Raw genomic sequence first — 15797 nt, 5'->3', positions numbered from 1 at the left:
TTGCGTTGACTGAGAAACTCCAACGACGAGAGGGGAATCCCGCTAATCTGCTGCAAGCTCTTTTCAACCGAACTGAAAATTCCACAGTCGAAAAGCAGCTTCATCATGATCTCCTCGCCGTTGCTGCCCAGAAGACCCAACACATCCACCCAGGGAGCCTGCTTCAACCGCTGCACGTTCTGGTTCGGGTGCTGACACACGATTCCCGGCAAACTGCCGGCCAGGGCACCCTGTTCCCAGTTGGCAGCACGCTGGTATCCATTTGCAAGCAGATGCTGCGGTTTCTGGGAAGAGAAGCGGTGGCGGTTGAACAGAGTGAGGATGACAAAGTTGACGATCTTTTCTTTCATCAGCATACCCTGGTTGAATACAAACTAGATAGATTTCTCCTACCTCTGACTGCGCACATGTCGGTCCCGAGTCCGAGCTAGGCTGTGACTGCGACTGAGTAAAGGCGAGCCAGTCCGTCCGGCGGTTCTGGTCGACTGTAGGCGACGACTCCTTGAGCACGCCGACGACCGTAGTATCCAGCAGCTGGGCGAGGTGGTGGGTGTGCGGGTCGTCTGACGATGTCCCACTGGAGGAGAGTCCCAGAGAGACGATTCGCCGTCGCCGTAGCTTGGACGCGACGGGGAGTTGGTGCAGGAGATACTGGCGGAGCGTCACGACTCGAGGATAGTAGAGGGAGAGCACCGCATGAGACGAGGTGAAACCGCCGGCGGTGGGTTTCTTCTGCGGCGACAGGGGGGCATCTCGGACGGGTCTCTTTCGTTTCTTGCCCATTGAAGGTCTGACAATGGTAAATTAATTCGTGCAAGACTCCGTCCCTGGGTGATCTTGCCAACTTCCAAGGGTGTTGGTCAAAGAGTTGTTTTGTTGATGCCTGAGGCTGGCAACCACGCGTCGCGTCTTTTCCTTCACGTCGACTTCTTAATTGCAACGACTACAGATTCTCATTCTGCACAGTCATGAGCATTCGTCTTGGAGAATTGGAAGATATCGTCATCTCCTTTCTCGAACCTCTTCCTGCTCAAGATGAGCCAACTGTTATCATCAGCCATTCAGTGATGCTCTCCAGTCATTTCTCCTCGTAAGGTGGTGCATATGCCACGGCTTCATCACAACCAACCCCGCTGCGCGTTGACTCTGCCCGTATCTGACTCAATGAAGACTAACGATGATTTTGACATGCGTGTTCTGTACGAGCCTCTTGGAGGAATTGAAAAACTGGAGAACTATCGGACAGGGGGCTATCACCCCGTTCAAATCGGTGATCACCTCCACCGTCGATATCGAGTTGTCCACAAGCTGGGACATGGGTCTTATTCAACCGTGTGGCTGGCCCATGATGATCAGTCGAATAAATACATGACAGTGAAGGTTTGCACAGCAAATTCGAATCTAAAGGAAGTGGATATTATATCCGCTCTCACTCATCCTCGCTGTCCCCCAGTAAACCATCCCGGGAAGATGATGATCCCTGCGATTCTAGACAGGTTCATCATCCAGGGCCCAAATGGTACTCATGCCTGCTACGTCACAGCACCTGCGAGAGCTAGCCTCTCTGGAGTGAAAGATGGTTCATGGAGCCGCTTATTCCAGCTTGATGTAGCCCGTTCTTGCTGTGGATTATGTGCACGTCTAAGGAATTGTCCATGGAGACCTTCACCTCGGCAACATTCTTCTCCAGGTACCGCCCGATTTTGACCAGCTCTCAGTCCAGCAATTGTATGAGAGGTATGGAGCACCGGGACTAGACCCGGTTCTTCGTTTAGATGGCAGTCCGCTTCCGCGTGGTGTCCCATCCCACGGCATTGCGCCCATATGGCTGGCGGAAGCGAGTGAGAAAATCACACTTTCAGAAAGCAGGATCTTGCTTGCAGACTTTGGAGAGGCCTTTTCCCACTCGAAAGAATCGAAATACAAATCCTACACCCCGCTTGTCATCCGTTCCCCCGAGGCGTACTTTGAACCAAACACCGCTCTATCTTTCTTATCAGATATCTGGACTCTTGCCTGTACCATCTGGTCCATCATCGCGCAGCGGCCACTGTTTGAAGGGTTTCTCATGACTCAGGACGACATGACCTGCGAGCATGTCGACGCTCTTGGTGTTTTGCCATTTGAATGGTGGAAGAGGTGGGAGGCGCGTCGACTGAAATTCACCGAGGACGGCAAGCCAATAAACCGCAACGATTTCCGATCTTGATTGGGATGATCGGTTCGAGGACAGCGTGCAACAGCCCAGACGAAAGCGTGGCATCCCGTCGCTTGATGCAAGGGAGAGGGAAGCTTTCTTCCACATGCTGCGGTCAATGCTCGCCTTCCGACCTGGGGATCGCCCGACTACCAAGCAAATTCTCGAGTCGGAATGGATGGTGAAATGGGCTCTGCCTGAATATCAGGATAATATATGCCCATGATCAAGACGACAGACGACATTATCTACTCAAGGGAAATACAACTCCATACATACTTAATAATAATCAACCTGATTTCTAGACGCACTACTCCGTCTACTCCGTAGATTAATTACTAGCTGACTACCTATTATTAGATGAATCGACGATCTCCCTCAGTCGGGTTTCGAAACACTCCACAACCGTCTACTCCGTACTAATAGTAGTTCGTAGCGACTAGTTGATTAGCGAGACAATTTTAGATAATAGATAGAAAGCACAGAATAATAAGTGGACCGATGAGATCGGCTGCGAGTTGGACTCACTAGTGATTCTGGTCTACTACATAGAGTAGATCGACGTTGTAGTATGAAGAGGCGGTTTATCTCTATTTCTATTTCTATCTCCTGGTCTGTTTTCTGTTTTCTGTACTCTGTACTCTGTACTCTGTGAGACGGCGCCAGACCATAGTAACACTCCACTATGAATCAATACTCCGACTCTATTGTCTCCCACAATCGATCCATGGAATCGAGAGTCTAGAACTCGGCGCCCACTTCCGACAGGACGAAATTACGTCTCCACCACGTAGACAGAAGAACGTCAGGGAGGACGCAGCGAGAGAGAGAGAGAGAGAGAGAGAGAGAGAATAAGAGAATCCCTGCAGGGTGCACTGCAATGCATCTGTAGTCTGTAGTTGTACAGCTCATCAAATCTCTCCGTAAGAGCTGTCAGAATGTCAAGATCGGACAGATCGAGAAGAATCCCGTAGATTGACGACTCATTACAGACAGCAGTTAGTTAACTATCTAGTAGATGCCACCTACTATCTGCTGTATTGCTTTTTTTTAATCAAAAAAAGACAAAACCCGCTGTTCTGTTCCATTCCTGACCGGTCTTCGTCGTCCCTCGAGAGAGCGCTTTGTCCTTGTCCTGCGGTGAGGCGACCCTCTTCAACCCCTCGTCTATCTTCTCCTCCTCCTCCTCCTCCTCCTCCTCCTCCTCCCTCTTCTTCTCCTCTTCTTCTTTTATCGCCTCACTCGGTTCTCCTTTTTTTCATCGCTGTTTTTTTCGTTTTATTTTGATACCCCCCCCCCATTCTATCCTTTCGTCGCTCCCTGTCCATCCATGTCCTCCCGGTAACGCTGTCCCACCTCAACATGACGCTCGATGACTGCGAGAGCCGACCAATCTGCGACCTCATCGTGGCCAACGCACCGCACCACTAAACCTCCCCCCCCCTCGCTGTTTGCCTGTCGAATTTTATTTTTTCTCTCGCTGATTCGACTGCCCGCAGCCGCGGTGAGAATGCACTATGCCTGCCAGCAATGGCGACCACGTTGCCGACCCCCGGCATCCTCCCTCCCTCTCGCTCTCGCTGGTCCCTGACCCTGAGCTGGAGTCCTTCTCCTCCTCTCTCCACCCGGCTCAGACCCTGCCAGAAGCGCCGGACGACCCCTGGATGCCGCCCACATCCTCCTCCTCGCCGTCTCAGCCTCGTCGTCGCTCCGTGGGACGAGACCCTTCGCCCGACCCCATCGAGTTCTACCGGCCTAGTCGGGCAGAGACGCCCAGCAACAACGTCACACCGCCAGGAGGAGACCCCGGGGCTGCTGCGGTCACGGTGGACGACGTCAAGACCGTCCGCCACGAGGAGGGAGCCAGGGAGTCCTCTGGATTCGCCTCCTTAGAGATACCCAGGACTGCTGCCGCCGCTCGTTCACCTCCCTCCTCCCGCTCAGCCGGCCCTCCGCCCGCCAAAGCAATACCCGCCGTTCGCGCCCGCCACGCCTCGTTCAAAGACCTCGTCAACAAGTTCAATACCAACGTCGATCAGGTTCTGCCGCTGCCGGCGAAGAATCACGGCAGCAGTCCGGTCGACCGTCCGCGGGCGCCGCTCGTACCTCGTTCCTCTCGTCTCGCTCGTGATTTTTCGGCGCCTGGAGGTCATTCTTTTGCCCGTTGGAACGCCGCGGAGGAAGCCACCGCGCCCGCTGCGGTCGCTGCTGCTCCTGCTGGTGGCGGCAGTGGTGGTGGTGACGGTGGTCGTGGTGGTCGTGGCCGAGGACGACAACCAACGCTCTTTCAAGAGCTGCTCGCTCTCGACACTACTGTCGGCCAGCAGTCCGTCTGGTCGTCGTCGTCGGCGTCGACCTCGTCTCCGCTCCGCCGTAGAGGCTCCGAAGGCAGCATTTGCAGTCCCAGTCCGGCCCTGCTCGATTGGCAGCGTTCGACCGGCTCGCCGTTGACACCGACAGCCTGGTATCTCGGACGTGCCCCGTCTCTGGAAGCGGTTCAGCCGGTGGTCAATGCTAGGAGAAGCAGCAGCAGTCACCGAAGAACTCGCAGTGATCATCTGTTTACAACAACAACAACAACAACAACAACAACCCGCGAAAACTCTCCTCCGCCTCACATGGCGATCTCTTCTTACTCCCCCTTGCTTACGAGCCCAGGAGGCTCTCCACATCCTCATTCCCGCATTCCTATTGCCTCGACCCGTCGACGGAACGAGGCTTCCGACTCGGAGAGCTGCCCAACATCACCCCTAGCACCCTCGGTAGCATCCACTACTACCTCGACAACCACCACCATCAACAACAATCACAAACACAATTACAATCACAACAACTTCAACTCGATTACCACCGCCTCCTTTGGCGGACGTCCCGTGTCACTCCCTCCCAAGGGCACCAGCCGTCTCCCCAAACCAGCACCCCGTCCCGTTACCCCTGTCAACGATGCTCCGCCAACGTCTACGCCCTTGACTCTCCGCTCGCCGCCGGCTCGTAGCGAGATGGCCCACGGGCGGATTCGCCCGCAGCGGGCGGATCGCAGCCCCCTCTTACAGGCCTACGTCGCTGCTCCGCCTCCTAAAAAATCCCCTCCGCTGCGCAGCTCGCGCCCGCGCCAGCCTGTCTCCATGGCCACTACCGTCGCCTCCCGCTCGCGCGTCGTCGATCGCGTCTCTTCCTTCCATCAGCAACAACAACAACAACAACAGCAGCAGCAGCAGCAGCAGCAGCAGCAGCAGCAGCAGCATCAGCATCAGCATCAGCAACAGCAGTTTGGTAATCGCGACACCAGAGATTTTCGCAGCCTGCGTACCCGAGAACGCCGGCTTCCGGAACTCGGTACTGTCGACTTTGCCGCCCGTCGCCAAAAAATCCAACAGGCTTTCAATCGCACCGTGCAAGAAAATGCTCGCAAGGAGGAAGAAGCGGCCCAGATCCGCCGACAATCCATAGCTTTGCTAGATCACAGCCTAGCGCCAGAAGTTATTGCGGACGTCGTCGCCGTCGTCCCGGAGAGCCCTGCAGTAGTGGACAGCCACTCGATGCAAGACCAGGCACCTCCCGCCGCCGCCTCCGATGTAGGGGGAAGCACCACTACCTCCTCCTCCCCGTCTGTACCTCCTCCACTGCTCACCATCAAGACCGATGAGCCCTCCTCGTCAAACCCCACGGAGTTGACTGATGATTCGCCCACGCTGGGCCTCGAAACCTCCATCGTCCCCCATACTCTTCCCCCTCCTGCTGAGACTGGACCGGTCCAACCTCCTCTCGTTGAGGAGGCTCCGGAACCCTCCTTCACCAAGTCGCCACCGCTGGCGGTAATGACGGCGACGCCAGCCGTGATGGACCAGAGCTCATCGCCCGTGGAACCATCGCCAACGGCATCGCATGTCACCACGTTCGATCCCGAACCGCAGACCGAACCTCCGACGCAGGAACCCTCGCATCGGACGCTGCTGAGTCAGATCATGTCCATGCGCGAGTCGAGCCCGAGCAGCGCTTCCTCCTCATCATGCGAAGAGGATCAAGAGTTTTGCTTCTCCGAAGACAATGATGATGATCAAGAATCCATCTCGATCATGCTACACCAGGTGGTCTACAATGCGGATGCCCGGATCCAGAGCGCGCACCACCCTACAAACAAGCCCACCGCTCCCGGTCAATCACGTCCAGTCTATGAACCCTCCGAACCGATCGCCGCCATTGATATGCAGAATCATCGATGGAGCATGAGTTCCTGGTCGTCGTCACTACGCCACCAAACCTCGGTTGATGACGCATGTGATGGAAGCGGAGAGGAGCTGACGCGGCCCGCCTCCATCCACGAGAGCGTAACGACGCTGCCGTCCTACGCCGCGTCGACTGCTCCGCCCTCGGAAGCAGAAGATGCGATCTGTCGGATATCGACGACAGTGACGGTTCCCACTCTGGCCCCCCCAGCCGAGATCGACTCGCGGTCGGACTTGTCCCATCCAGGGTTCATTTCCCGTGCCCCCAGTCTGGCTCGACAAGGTGGCTGGGACTCCAAACGAGTATCGAAGCTCTATATGGATGAGCTCGCCCGCGGCCGCACGCATCCTCTCCCAACCCCTGCTGTCCGTGCCTCCCCGGAACCACGTCTATTGCCGCGGGACGTCACCGCCACCCATCATCATCATCATCAGCATCATCATCATCATCATCATCATCACCCTGAGGGACGACCTGACAGTCTGACGGACGATCCGGTGCTTGTTTCACGACGTGATGCCAGTGCTGCTGCCAGTCTCGTCTTCCGCGATGACTGGGAACATGCATCCCCTTCCATTGCAGAATGGATGCAGATCGCTGCCGGCGAAGGCCTCACGCCTCCCCTCCCAGAGCAGGAGACCATCCCTCCCGACAACACCACTCCGCGTGTCGTCCCTCCACCAAGCCTGCACTTCATGCCTTCCGACGGTGATGAACTGGGTCTCGGTCTGGCCATCCACGCCCGGAATTCTTCCCACCTTCAAGAAGGGAATGCGAGGGAAAAAGAAGAAGAAGAAGAAGAAGAAGAAGAAGAAGAAGAACGACCCCCACCACCAGTGCCACGCAACGATCCACCACCGCCGCCACCAAAGTCAACCGACATCCACCACGATAATTCTCTCCATCTTAGCATCTATCCCAGTTACCCAACCTCCAAATCGGCACCGCAGCTGGGGCAGCAGCCTGTGCCCAGTGGCGGCAGCAGCAGCCAAGATTCCTTGCAACAGATTGGACACATTCCTTCTCCACTGACGTGGGAATCGTCGGCTACCTCTCTTATTCCCTGGAGCACGGAGACCATAGATCTGCCGATGCCGCCCCGGGTTTCCCCATCACCCGAGCAACGTCGCTTGAAAAAACGCCGGAACATCATCAAGGAGCTTGTGGACACCGAGTATACCTTTGGGCGGGACATGAAGGTCGTGGACGACATCTACAAGGGGACATCCAGTTCGTGTCTGGACCTGTCGGCCGATGACGTCAAGACGCTCTTTGCCAACTCCGACCAGATCGTGCAGTTTTCCATGACTTTCCAAGACGCCCTCAAGCAGGCCGCCCGGAGCGTGTACGTGATGCCCAAATCGCAGCGCTGGAGCAGCAAGCGCAGCTCGCGGCGGAACCTCGCGGCCCAGGCACAAGCGCAGCCGCAAGTCGCCCCGCGCCCCGAGACCCCCCACGGTGTTGCCGGGGATGCCTCTGCAGATCTGGAAAAGGACCGGATGACATTTATCGGACAGGTCTTCCTGGCGCACATAGGCCAGATGGAGAAGGTGTACGCGGACTACCTGAAGAATCACGATGCGGCCAACCGCAAACTGCAGACACTGCAGAAAAACCCCAAGGTGGCCATCTGGCTCAAGGAGTGCCGCGACTGGGCCGCCGACCTGACGACAGCCTGGAACCTGGACTCGCTGCTCGTCAAGCCCGTGCAGCGCATTCTCAAGTACCCGCTTCTGCTCAGCGAGCTGGCTGACTGCACGGCGGCGGACCATCCGGATCGCCCGGCCATCCTGGAAGCCCTCGAGGGGGTGACCAACATCTCCGTGCGCATCAACGAGATGAAGAAGCGCGCCGATCTGGTCGGCCAGGTGGTCGGACGTAAGCGCAAGGAGTCGGACGTGCGCACCGGCCTGTCCAAGGCGTTTGGCCGGAGGACGGAGAAGCTCAAGCAGCAGGTCGGCCTGTCGGACATGGTCGAGGACAAGGACTACGACGCCCTGGCCACCCGCTTCGGGGACCATTTCTTCCAGCTGCAGGTTGTCATGCGCGATGCCGAGATCTACACGCAGGAACTGCGATCCAGCCTCGACAAGATCAACGCCCTCGTCACGGCGGTCGAGGCCGTCGTCGACGTCTCGCCATCCTGCTATGTCGAGCTGGAGAGCAAGTGGCGCCGTCTGCGGGGGTGTTTCCGTGAGATCATGGGCGTCGCTTTGGAGGAACATGTAGGTTTTCTCTCTCTCTCTTCCTGTCCACCAAATCGAATCCATTCTTTTCTCAATAAGCTAATAAAAGGATAGATGACCAAAGTTCGGAAAAGCGTCATCTCCCCCATGCTCACCCTGCTCAAAATCTACGAGGGCCCGCAGCGGGTAATGCGAAAGCGAGATAAACGACTGATGGACTATGCGCGATTCAAGGCGATCCGGGACCGCGGCGACAAGCCGGACAAGCGCACGACAGAGCAAGGCGACCAGTTCACCGCGCTCAACGAGACGCTCAAGGACGAGCTGCCGAAGTTGTATGCGCTGACGGCGCGGTTGATGGAAGAGTGTCTGGCGAACTTTGTGCAGCTGCAGGTCGAGTGGTTCGGAGTGCTGCAGCGGATGATTGAGCCGATCATCAGTTCGCCGGTCGCGGCATCAGTGTTGTCGTCGGGCGCATCGGCAACGTCGGCGACATCAGCATCGCCATCAACGTCATCGCCAGGCCCGGACGAGTTATCGCGCATCATCACCGACTGGGCCAGTGACTTTGCCTTCTCCGAGGCCCAGGTGCTGACCCTGGGTATCGTCAACGGCTCCCTCCTCGCCGAGACAATCAATCTGGTCAACTTCAATACCCCATCCTCGACCACTGTGGTCGGCTCGTCGCGCCGTCCGTCAACGGTGGCCAGCTCCAGCACCCGCGTCGGCACGCTCGAGGACTCGCCGCTCGTGTTACAGGATTTCGCCAGCGTTCTGCAGTCCCCCTCTGTGGACAGTCAGTCGCTACGCTCCGCGGGACGCCACCGCGCCGACTCGACCTTCTCCGGCCGCGCGGCGGCAGACTCGTTCGACCTGCCACGCACCCAACTCCCACAGATCATGAGCCCTCCTCCTCCTCCTCCTCCTCCTCCTCCTCCAGCAGAACCACCTATCTCTACTCTTCCCACCACGACAACCACCACGACTAATACTCCGGCTCTGACCGCCGCCGAGCCCTTCCCCTCGCTGCCCCAACTCACCTTGGATCAGCCCTTCCTGGCGGATATGATCAATGCGGCGCAGCAGCAAAATGCAGACTCAGCGGATACTCACCACCACCACCAGCAGATAACTCCCTCGCCCGCTGCAGGGCGGTACTCTGACTTTTTCTCGTCGGCGATGCCCATGTCGGACTCGCTACAGACAACCACCACCGCAGCCACCATGGACCCGCCTCCCACCCTGCAGCAGCAGCAGCAGCCGCCCAAAGTGCTTTTCCTGGCGGCGAGCATCTACGAGTTCAATATCGACCGGGCAAGACGCGAAGCAGGGTATCCCTACCTCACGTATGTCGCGGGGGAAATCTTCGACGTGATTGCCGAAAAGGGCGAGCTGTGGCTGGCGAAGAACCAGGACGATGCCACGCACCAGGTCGGCTGGATCTGGAACAAACATTTCGCGAAGCTGGCTTCAGAGTAGCCTGTCGACATCCATCCTCCACCCTCCATTGCCACTCTTTTCTTCCTTCGTGCATTGATGCATGTATTGCCTTTTTTTTTTTTTCCATTGACAGTGTCTTGTCCCTCTCCTTGACGGAGTATTATGATTGATGATTAGCGACCTGCCTGTCACCCTTTTCTAGCGTATCTCTTGTATTTAGATACCCATGATTCGAGACTTTTCTACTCCATATTCAATGTAGTGTAGTGCCATGCTCTGTAGATCATCAGTTTGAGAATTGTGTTACAGTATGGTAATTTGATAATTTGGTAATTTGTTACTGGTAATCAATTCCTCACGTGACCGTGTTACACCACTCCCACTAGCCACAGCCACATGTGACGTCGCTCCGACTTTTGTATCTCCGTCCGCTCCGAGTCTCCCTCTCCCTCTCTCTCGCTTTCTCTTTCTCGCTTTCTCTCCCGTGTCTTCGACTCTTGTGTTTCTCGTTCTTCTCGCATGGGCCAGGATGCGCTGTAGTGACTTGATACAGCTCAGGTCCATCGAGATACGAGCTTAGATACCTTCTCATCCAAACATTACTCCCCGGTGGACTGTGCTCGCCGGTTGCTTTGCTAATTCACAGCTTCTCAACAGCCTAGTACAGAGTGAATATTTCTATTCTACTTATTCTCCCTTTTCATTCTCTATTCATTTTTATCTATACTCATGTTGGACGGGGGCTTGGGCAAGTTGCATAAGCGGATGAGGGGCCGGTTTGGCGAAACGGTTGGTCCGAAATGCTGGCCTTGATGCTTCGCACATACTTATTGTCCTGCAGTTACACCCTGACGATGCATATTTGAGCTGTGAGTTTGGAGACAATAGATTTAGTTGAGATGTTCCTTTGCTGATATCTTCAGATTATGATATTCGGTGTATGTTGCCACGGCATGTCCTTGACGGTCTGGTGCTAATGAGACAGTGACGAGGGAGGATATGCAGACACTCAAGAATGACTGGCTGACGGACAATGTGAGGAGAATAACGCCTTTGCTGCTGTCAAGACACTTTCTAACCCGGTTTAGGTTATCTCGTTTTGGGAGGAGTAAGAAGGCTTTGTCCAGTCCATATACGTCTAGAACGGCACACTAAAAAAAAAAAAAAAAAACAGATATCTGGAACGCGAGTTTCTGACGCAGTACAAATCATCGAACATTGTGCTGCTGCGGCCGAGCATGTCGTTCATGCTGGTGCAGACGCCCGATCCGCGGACGCTGCGCGAGGCGCTGCCGGACCTGAGCCACACGACGCACGTCTTCCTGCCGATCAACGACTGCCGCAACGTGACGGAGGCCGAGGGAGGCACACACTGGTCCCTGCTTCTCATCTCGATCGTGGACGGCATCGCGTTCCACTATGACTCGCTCCCCCCCGGCAATCACTGGGAGGCGTACAACGCGACGGTCAAGGTGGGCCGGCTGCTTAACCGGGCGATCCGCTTCGTCCACCTGAGCGACTCGCCGGTGCAGGAGAACGGCAGCGACTGCGGCGTCTTTGTGTGCCTGACTATGCGGTACTTGTTGCTCAAGCGTCTCCTCCAGACCAACAGCGACCGCAAGGTCAGTATGAGTCTTGGCCACAAGGAGATCAACGCCACCGCGGGGCGCAAGGAGATCGCCAAGATCATCGACGGCTTCCGCAAGGAGGGCGAGCGACGTAGATCGTACGTACCACCTATCCTTCCTATTTTTTTCTTCCTCCTTCTTTCTCTTTACTCACGATGGGTAGAAGCAGCGCCAGTCCGGCCGGAAAACGCTCGCGCAGTCCCCCGCGGATCGAATGAGTTTTTGCTTCCTGTCTGTTGGTTTCAGCGTACACGTAGTAATGATACATTCCCGATGCACTTGTATTCATCCAAATGGGTTCATGATAATGGCATATACAATGAAGTACCTTCTATCATTCCATACAGAATCTCGACTAGTAGTAGAATACAGCATAGACAGTGGTTCATACAGTAATTTCGATGACTATAAATTGTCAAAGGTATTATTTCATGCATCCCAAGTCTCTTTCAGCAAAACAGCAGTCTGATGCCTGTTCTTGTGGTATTCGTTGTTATGTGTACTATTTATTCTCGAGGTTTGAGGACCAATGGAGGTAGATATGCATGGTTGACTAGAACGCCAGCGACACTGTATGACATAGTATATAGTATATCGTCATACTTATACAGCTAGTCAAAGTCAACGTATTGATGTATATCTCGATAATCGTATAGAGCCTGCGCGGATCGACATTGTGCCGCTGATACAGCATCCACGTCTTGATCCTCGATTGTACAGATGATACAGAGGAGGGTCTGGTTATTAGCAAGTGATAGATAGAGATAGAGAAGTAATCGAATCAGTGAGGCAGGCCAGTCGGTGTCGTCAGTCTGGTCGATACCGATTTCTTTCCCCTCCCGAGCATTCTGCATGGCCGTTCATGTAATTGATGGAACCTGGTTTCATTAGTATATCAGACTCGGCCGTCTCGTTCCACAGATGGTCATAGACATGGTCTAGAGAACATGTAGGGATCTTCCTTTCCATAAACGCGTGTGATGCTCCGGCGTGGAGGGGAGGGAGGTCGAGCCAGCAGCGCCACGACCACGATTACCAGGGCGACAAGCGTGACGCTTTCGATGACAATAGCCACTAGAAGATAGGGGTTTCTATTTCCATGGCATGACTGTAGATTGTCGGGGATTCTTGTAGACTATTGCTCGTCGGATGCCACTTTGTTGTACCGCATCATGTCGTAGACAGAGAGAAAAGGAGATAACAGTTGGCCAGGATAATCCTGGTCTTCTCCAAACGACGTGTCCTCTCATATATCAGTATTGGAGCTTGGTACTGAAACTTGACTATAATATCAGTTATTCTACTCATCCAACATTGACATGTAGAAGTATAGAAGTATCATACATGCTGTCTATTTAAGACAGCTATTCTATTTATAGTCACTAGCACAGACCACAGTTAGATTACCTTAATCTCACCTACAGAACATACCCGTATTAGTCCAAATATATATATATAACATGAACTCCCTCCCTGCCGCCTACTACCGCGGGGGCACCTCGCGCGCTCTTCTCTTCCATGAACACCACCTCCCCCGCGACCGGACGGCATGGACACGCATCTTCCTCGGGGTGATGGGCTCCCCCGATGCAAGGTACAGCCGCCAGCTGGACGGACTGGGCGGAGGCATCTCGAGTCTGTCGAAGATCTGCGTTGTGCGCCCGTCACGCCGGGCCGACGCACACGTCGACTTCACCTTTGTGCAGGTGGGCGTGCACAGCGCCGAGGTCGATTACGCGGGCAACTGTGGGAATATGACGAGTGCGATTGGGCCGTTTGCCGTGAACGAGAGATTGATCCGCCTCTCTTCCGAAATAGAGACCGAGACGACGGTTTCGCTGTACAATACCAACACCGACAAGTTGATCCATTCCACCTTCCCCGTCTACCGAGGCGAGGCGGTTGCCACGGGCGATTTTGCCATTGACGGAGTCGCCGGGACGGGCGCTCGTGTCAGGCTTGATTTTCTCGATCCGGCAGGCTCGCGGACTGGTTGTCTGCTGCCAACAGGGAAGATAGTCGACTGTTTGGACGTGGGAGGAGACGGCAGAGAAGGTAGAGAAGTTGTTCGAGTGACGTGCATCGACGTCGGCAACCCGAGTGTCTTTGTTTCAGCGGATGAGCTGGGGATCGAGGGTTCCATGCTCCCGGACGAGACGCAACGGACGCCAGGCCTCCTGGATCGACTGGAACGGATTCGACGCTGTGCCGCCGTGGCGATGGGGTTGGCTGAGGGGGTGGAAACGGTCGCGCCTTCGATTCCTAAGATCTGCTTTATCTCGAAGTCAGCACCATCTTCTTCTTCTTCTGTCGTTGTCAGGGCAATCTCAACAGGGCAACCGCACAAGGCACTCCCCATCACGGTCGGTTTGGCGGTCTCCGCAGCAGCAAGACTGGAAGGGAGTATCGTTCATGAATGCGTGAGGAAAGAAGATACCCAAGACACGGATATCGTCATCGGACATCCCAGTGGGCAGTTGGTGGTTGGGGCGGCGTACGAGGGAGGGAAATTGCAGCGGGCAACGGTATATCGGACGGCGAGACGTTTGATGGAGGGGAGGGTTTTTATAGCCTAAATGGATGATGGGATATTTGATAGGAATTTGGTACAGCAGTCCGTCTATCGGTAGTCTATTCTACTCACCTCTGTCGTCTATAGTAACAGTACTGTCTATACTACTTAGGTTGCCAGGTAACAAAGAGTATCTGCTTCCTTCTCTCACTCTTGTTGATGGGTTTCTCTGGTGATATTCCCGGTTCCGCTGCTGCTGCTGCTGCTGGAAGGACCTGCTCGACCACCTCCCACCAGGTATTTCTTCCCCTCCTCCCCCTCCTCCTCTCTCTTCCTCTTCTCTTCTTCTCCCCAACACCATCTGGTTGTTTGATGCTAGTATCGTCTCGCACGTATACGTTCCTCAAGCCCTCTCGTGTTTCCAGCTTCTTGCTACTGCTTCCCTCTACCTGTCTTCTCTCTCTCTCTCTCTCTCTCTCTCTCCCGATCTCCCCTCTTCTTCTTCTCCTCCTCTTCTCCTTGACCTCGATCAGACTTGCTGCAATGGCTCGTCTGTGCCTCCCAGGTCTCACTCAGGTTCCCGGGAGCAAGGCAGCTCGCTTCAAGACACAGCCAGCATTTCGGTGCTTGCCACGGACTGTTGTCTTCCGCGCCAACCGCGAGTCCTTGTCCTCCCGGATTCCTTCTCCTCCTCCTACCCCCTCTCCTCCTAGCCCAGCCTCGCCTGCTGGTGGTCGCTCCTTTACCGAGATGAGTCGTGGCTCTCGTCTCCCCATTCGTAAGGTTGTCCCCCCAACACCTTGCACTGTCTCTCCTTTGCGGTCAGCCCCCACCGCGTCTTCTACTTCCCCTTCTCTAGAAGCGAGACGGGCAGCTCGACAGGCCCGGCAGCGACCTTGGTCGCAGCCAGTCAAGACAACCCCCCGTCAGGAGGGTTCCTCCTGTTCCGCTGCCGCCCGTACCCCTCGCTCCGTCGTCGTCCGCCCGCCCCCCGTTCAGCCCGTCGCCGTTCCCGGTGCCTCGGCGCGCAAGGCGATCGCGCTCATCGATGCCGCTCTGGCCAAACCCAGGCCGCGTCGAGCCCAGGAGACCACTCCGGTGGTCTCTGACAAGAAAAAGCGTGTCCGTTTTGGCGACGCCACGGTGCACCACGTCGACCCCTGGATCGTCCGCAGCGAGCACGTCTTCCCCGCCCCTGGCCGGATACTGGGCCTCCTGGTCGGCTGGAAGGTCACTCCCCTCGCGATCCCCGACGAATACGGCGAGACCGAGAAGTACTCGACAAGCTGGGCGTCCGACAGCGCCTCCATGTACGCCGACCACGTGCATGGCCCCAAATACTGCGACCCCGATTGTTGTGCGTGGGCAAGCCTGGCCCAAGTGGCCAGAGCAAACCCAACCTGCAACCTTCGCCAGGTCAAAAAGATTTGGCTAGCCATGCGTTGGAAGGCGAGGCGGATGGGTCACTTCTTTTTGTGAGTTTCCATATCCTCCATGTCGCTCCTTCCTTCCCTCCCTCCCCCGACCCCTTGTCACTCTTTCTTCTTGTGTAACTCCCTTGATGGGAGCATATTGTCTTTTTCTTTTCTTCTGTTTCCTTTGTTTTT

The 15797-nt window shown here is 55.6% G+C and overlaps 4 protein-coding genes across 4 annotated transcripts in view; all 4 read left to right on the top strand.

The window, feature by feature from the left end:
• Window positions 1-1164: 1164 nt before the first annotated feature.
• Window positions 1165-2483, top strand: ASPZODRAFT_161917 (hypothetical protein; the record flags this gene model as incomplete). Its single annotated transcript, XM_022726548.1, has 3 exons — window positions 1165-1615; window positions 1647-2139; window positions 2234-2483. The coding sequence occupies 3 exons, from the start codon at window positions 1165-1167 to the stop codon at window positions 2421-2423; spliced, it is 1134 nt and encodes a 377-aa protein (XP_022577429.1). The 3' UTR covers window positions 2424-2483.
• A 1133-nt stretch (window positions 2484-3616) lies between these two features.
• On the top strand, window positions 3617-10109 carry ASPZODRAFT_136774 (hypothetical protein). Its single transcript, XM_022724130.1, has 2 exons — window positions 3617-8649; window positions 8725-10109. Exons 1-2 carry the CDS (start codon window positions 3715-3717, stop codon window positions 10087-10089), a joined length of 6300 nt encoding a protein of 2099 aa, XP_022577428.1. The 5' UTR covers window positions 3617-3714; the 3' UTR covers window positions 10090-10109.
• Window positions 10110-10779: 670 nt separating this feature from the next.
• ASPZODRAFT_154897 (hypothetical protein) lies at window positions 10780-14254 on the top strand (the record flags this gene model as incomplete). Its single annotated transcript, XM_022726147.1, has 6 exons — window positions 10780-10839; window positions 10892-10919; window positions 11036-11085; window positions 11406-11776; window positions 12300-12304; window positions 13119-14254. The coding sequence occupies 6 exons, from the start codon at window positions 10780-10782 to the stop codon at window positions 14252-14254; spliced, it is 1650 nt and encodes a 549-aa protein (XP_022577427.1).
• Window positions 14224-15797, top strand: part of ASPZODRAFT_1237540 (hypothetical protein) — a 1834-nt gene continuing 260 nt past the window's right edge. The window contains exon 1 of the mRNA XM_022721373.1: window positions 14224-15797. This exon is cut by the window's right edge and continues 4 nt beyond it. Coding sequence (XP_022577426.1) covers window positions 14410-15669 — 1260 coding nt within the window. The 5' untranslated portion in view covers window positions 14224-14409 and the 3' untranslated portion in view covers window positions 15670-15797.

This window comes from Penicilliopsis zonata (genome assembly GCF_001890105.1).
Source record: "Penicilliopsis zonata CBS 506.65 unplaced genomic scaffold ASPZOscaffold_22, whole genome shotgun sequence".
NCBI lineage: Eukaryota > Fungi > Ascomycota > Eurotiomycetes > Eurotiales > Aspergillaceae > Penicilliopsis > Penicilliopsis zonata.
Note: the sequence above shows the minus strand (reverse complement) of the source record. Positions and strands in the feature narration are given on the sequence as shown.

Coding starts and splice junctions, on each gene's coding strand:
- ASPZODRAFT_136774 (XM_022724130.1), top strand. CDS start 3,715: ATGCCTGCCAGCAATGGCGACCACGTTGCCGACCCCCGGCATCCTCCC. Junction 8,650..8,724: donor GCGTCGCTTTGGAGGAACAT/GTAGGTTTTCTC, acceptor ATAAAAGGATAG/ATGACCAAAGTTCGGAAAAG.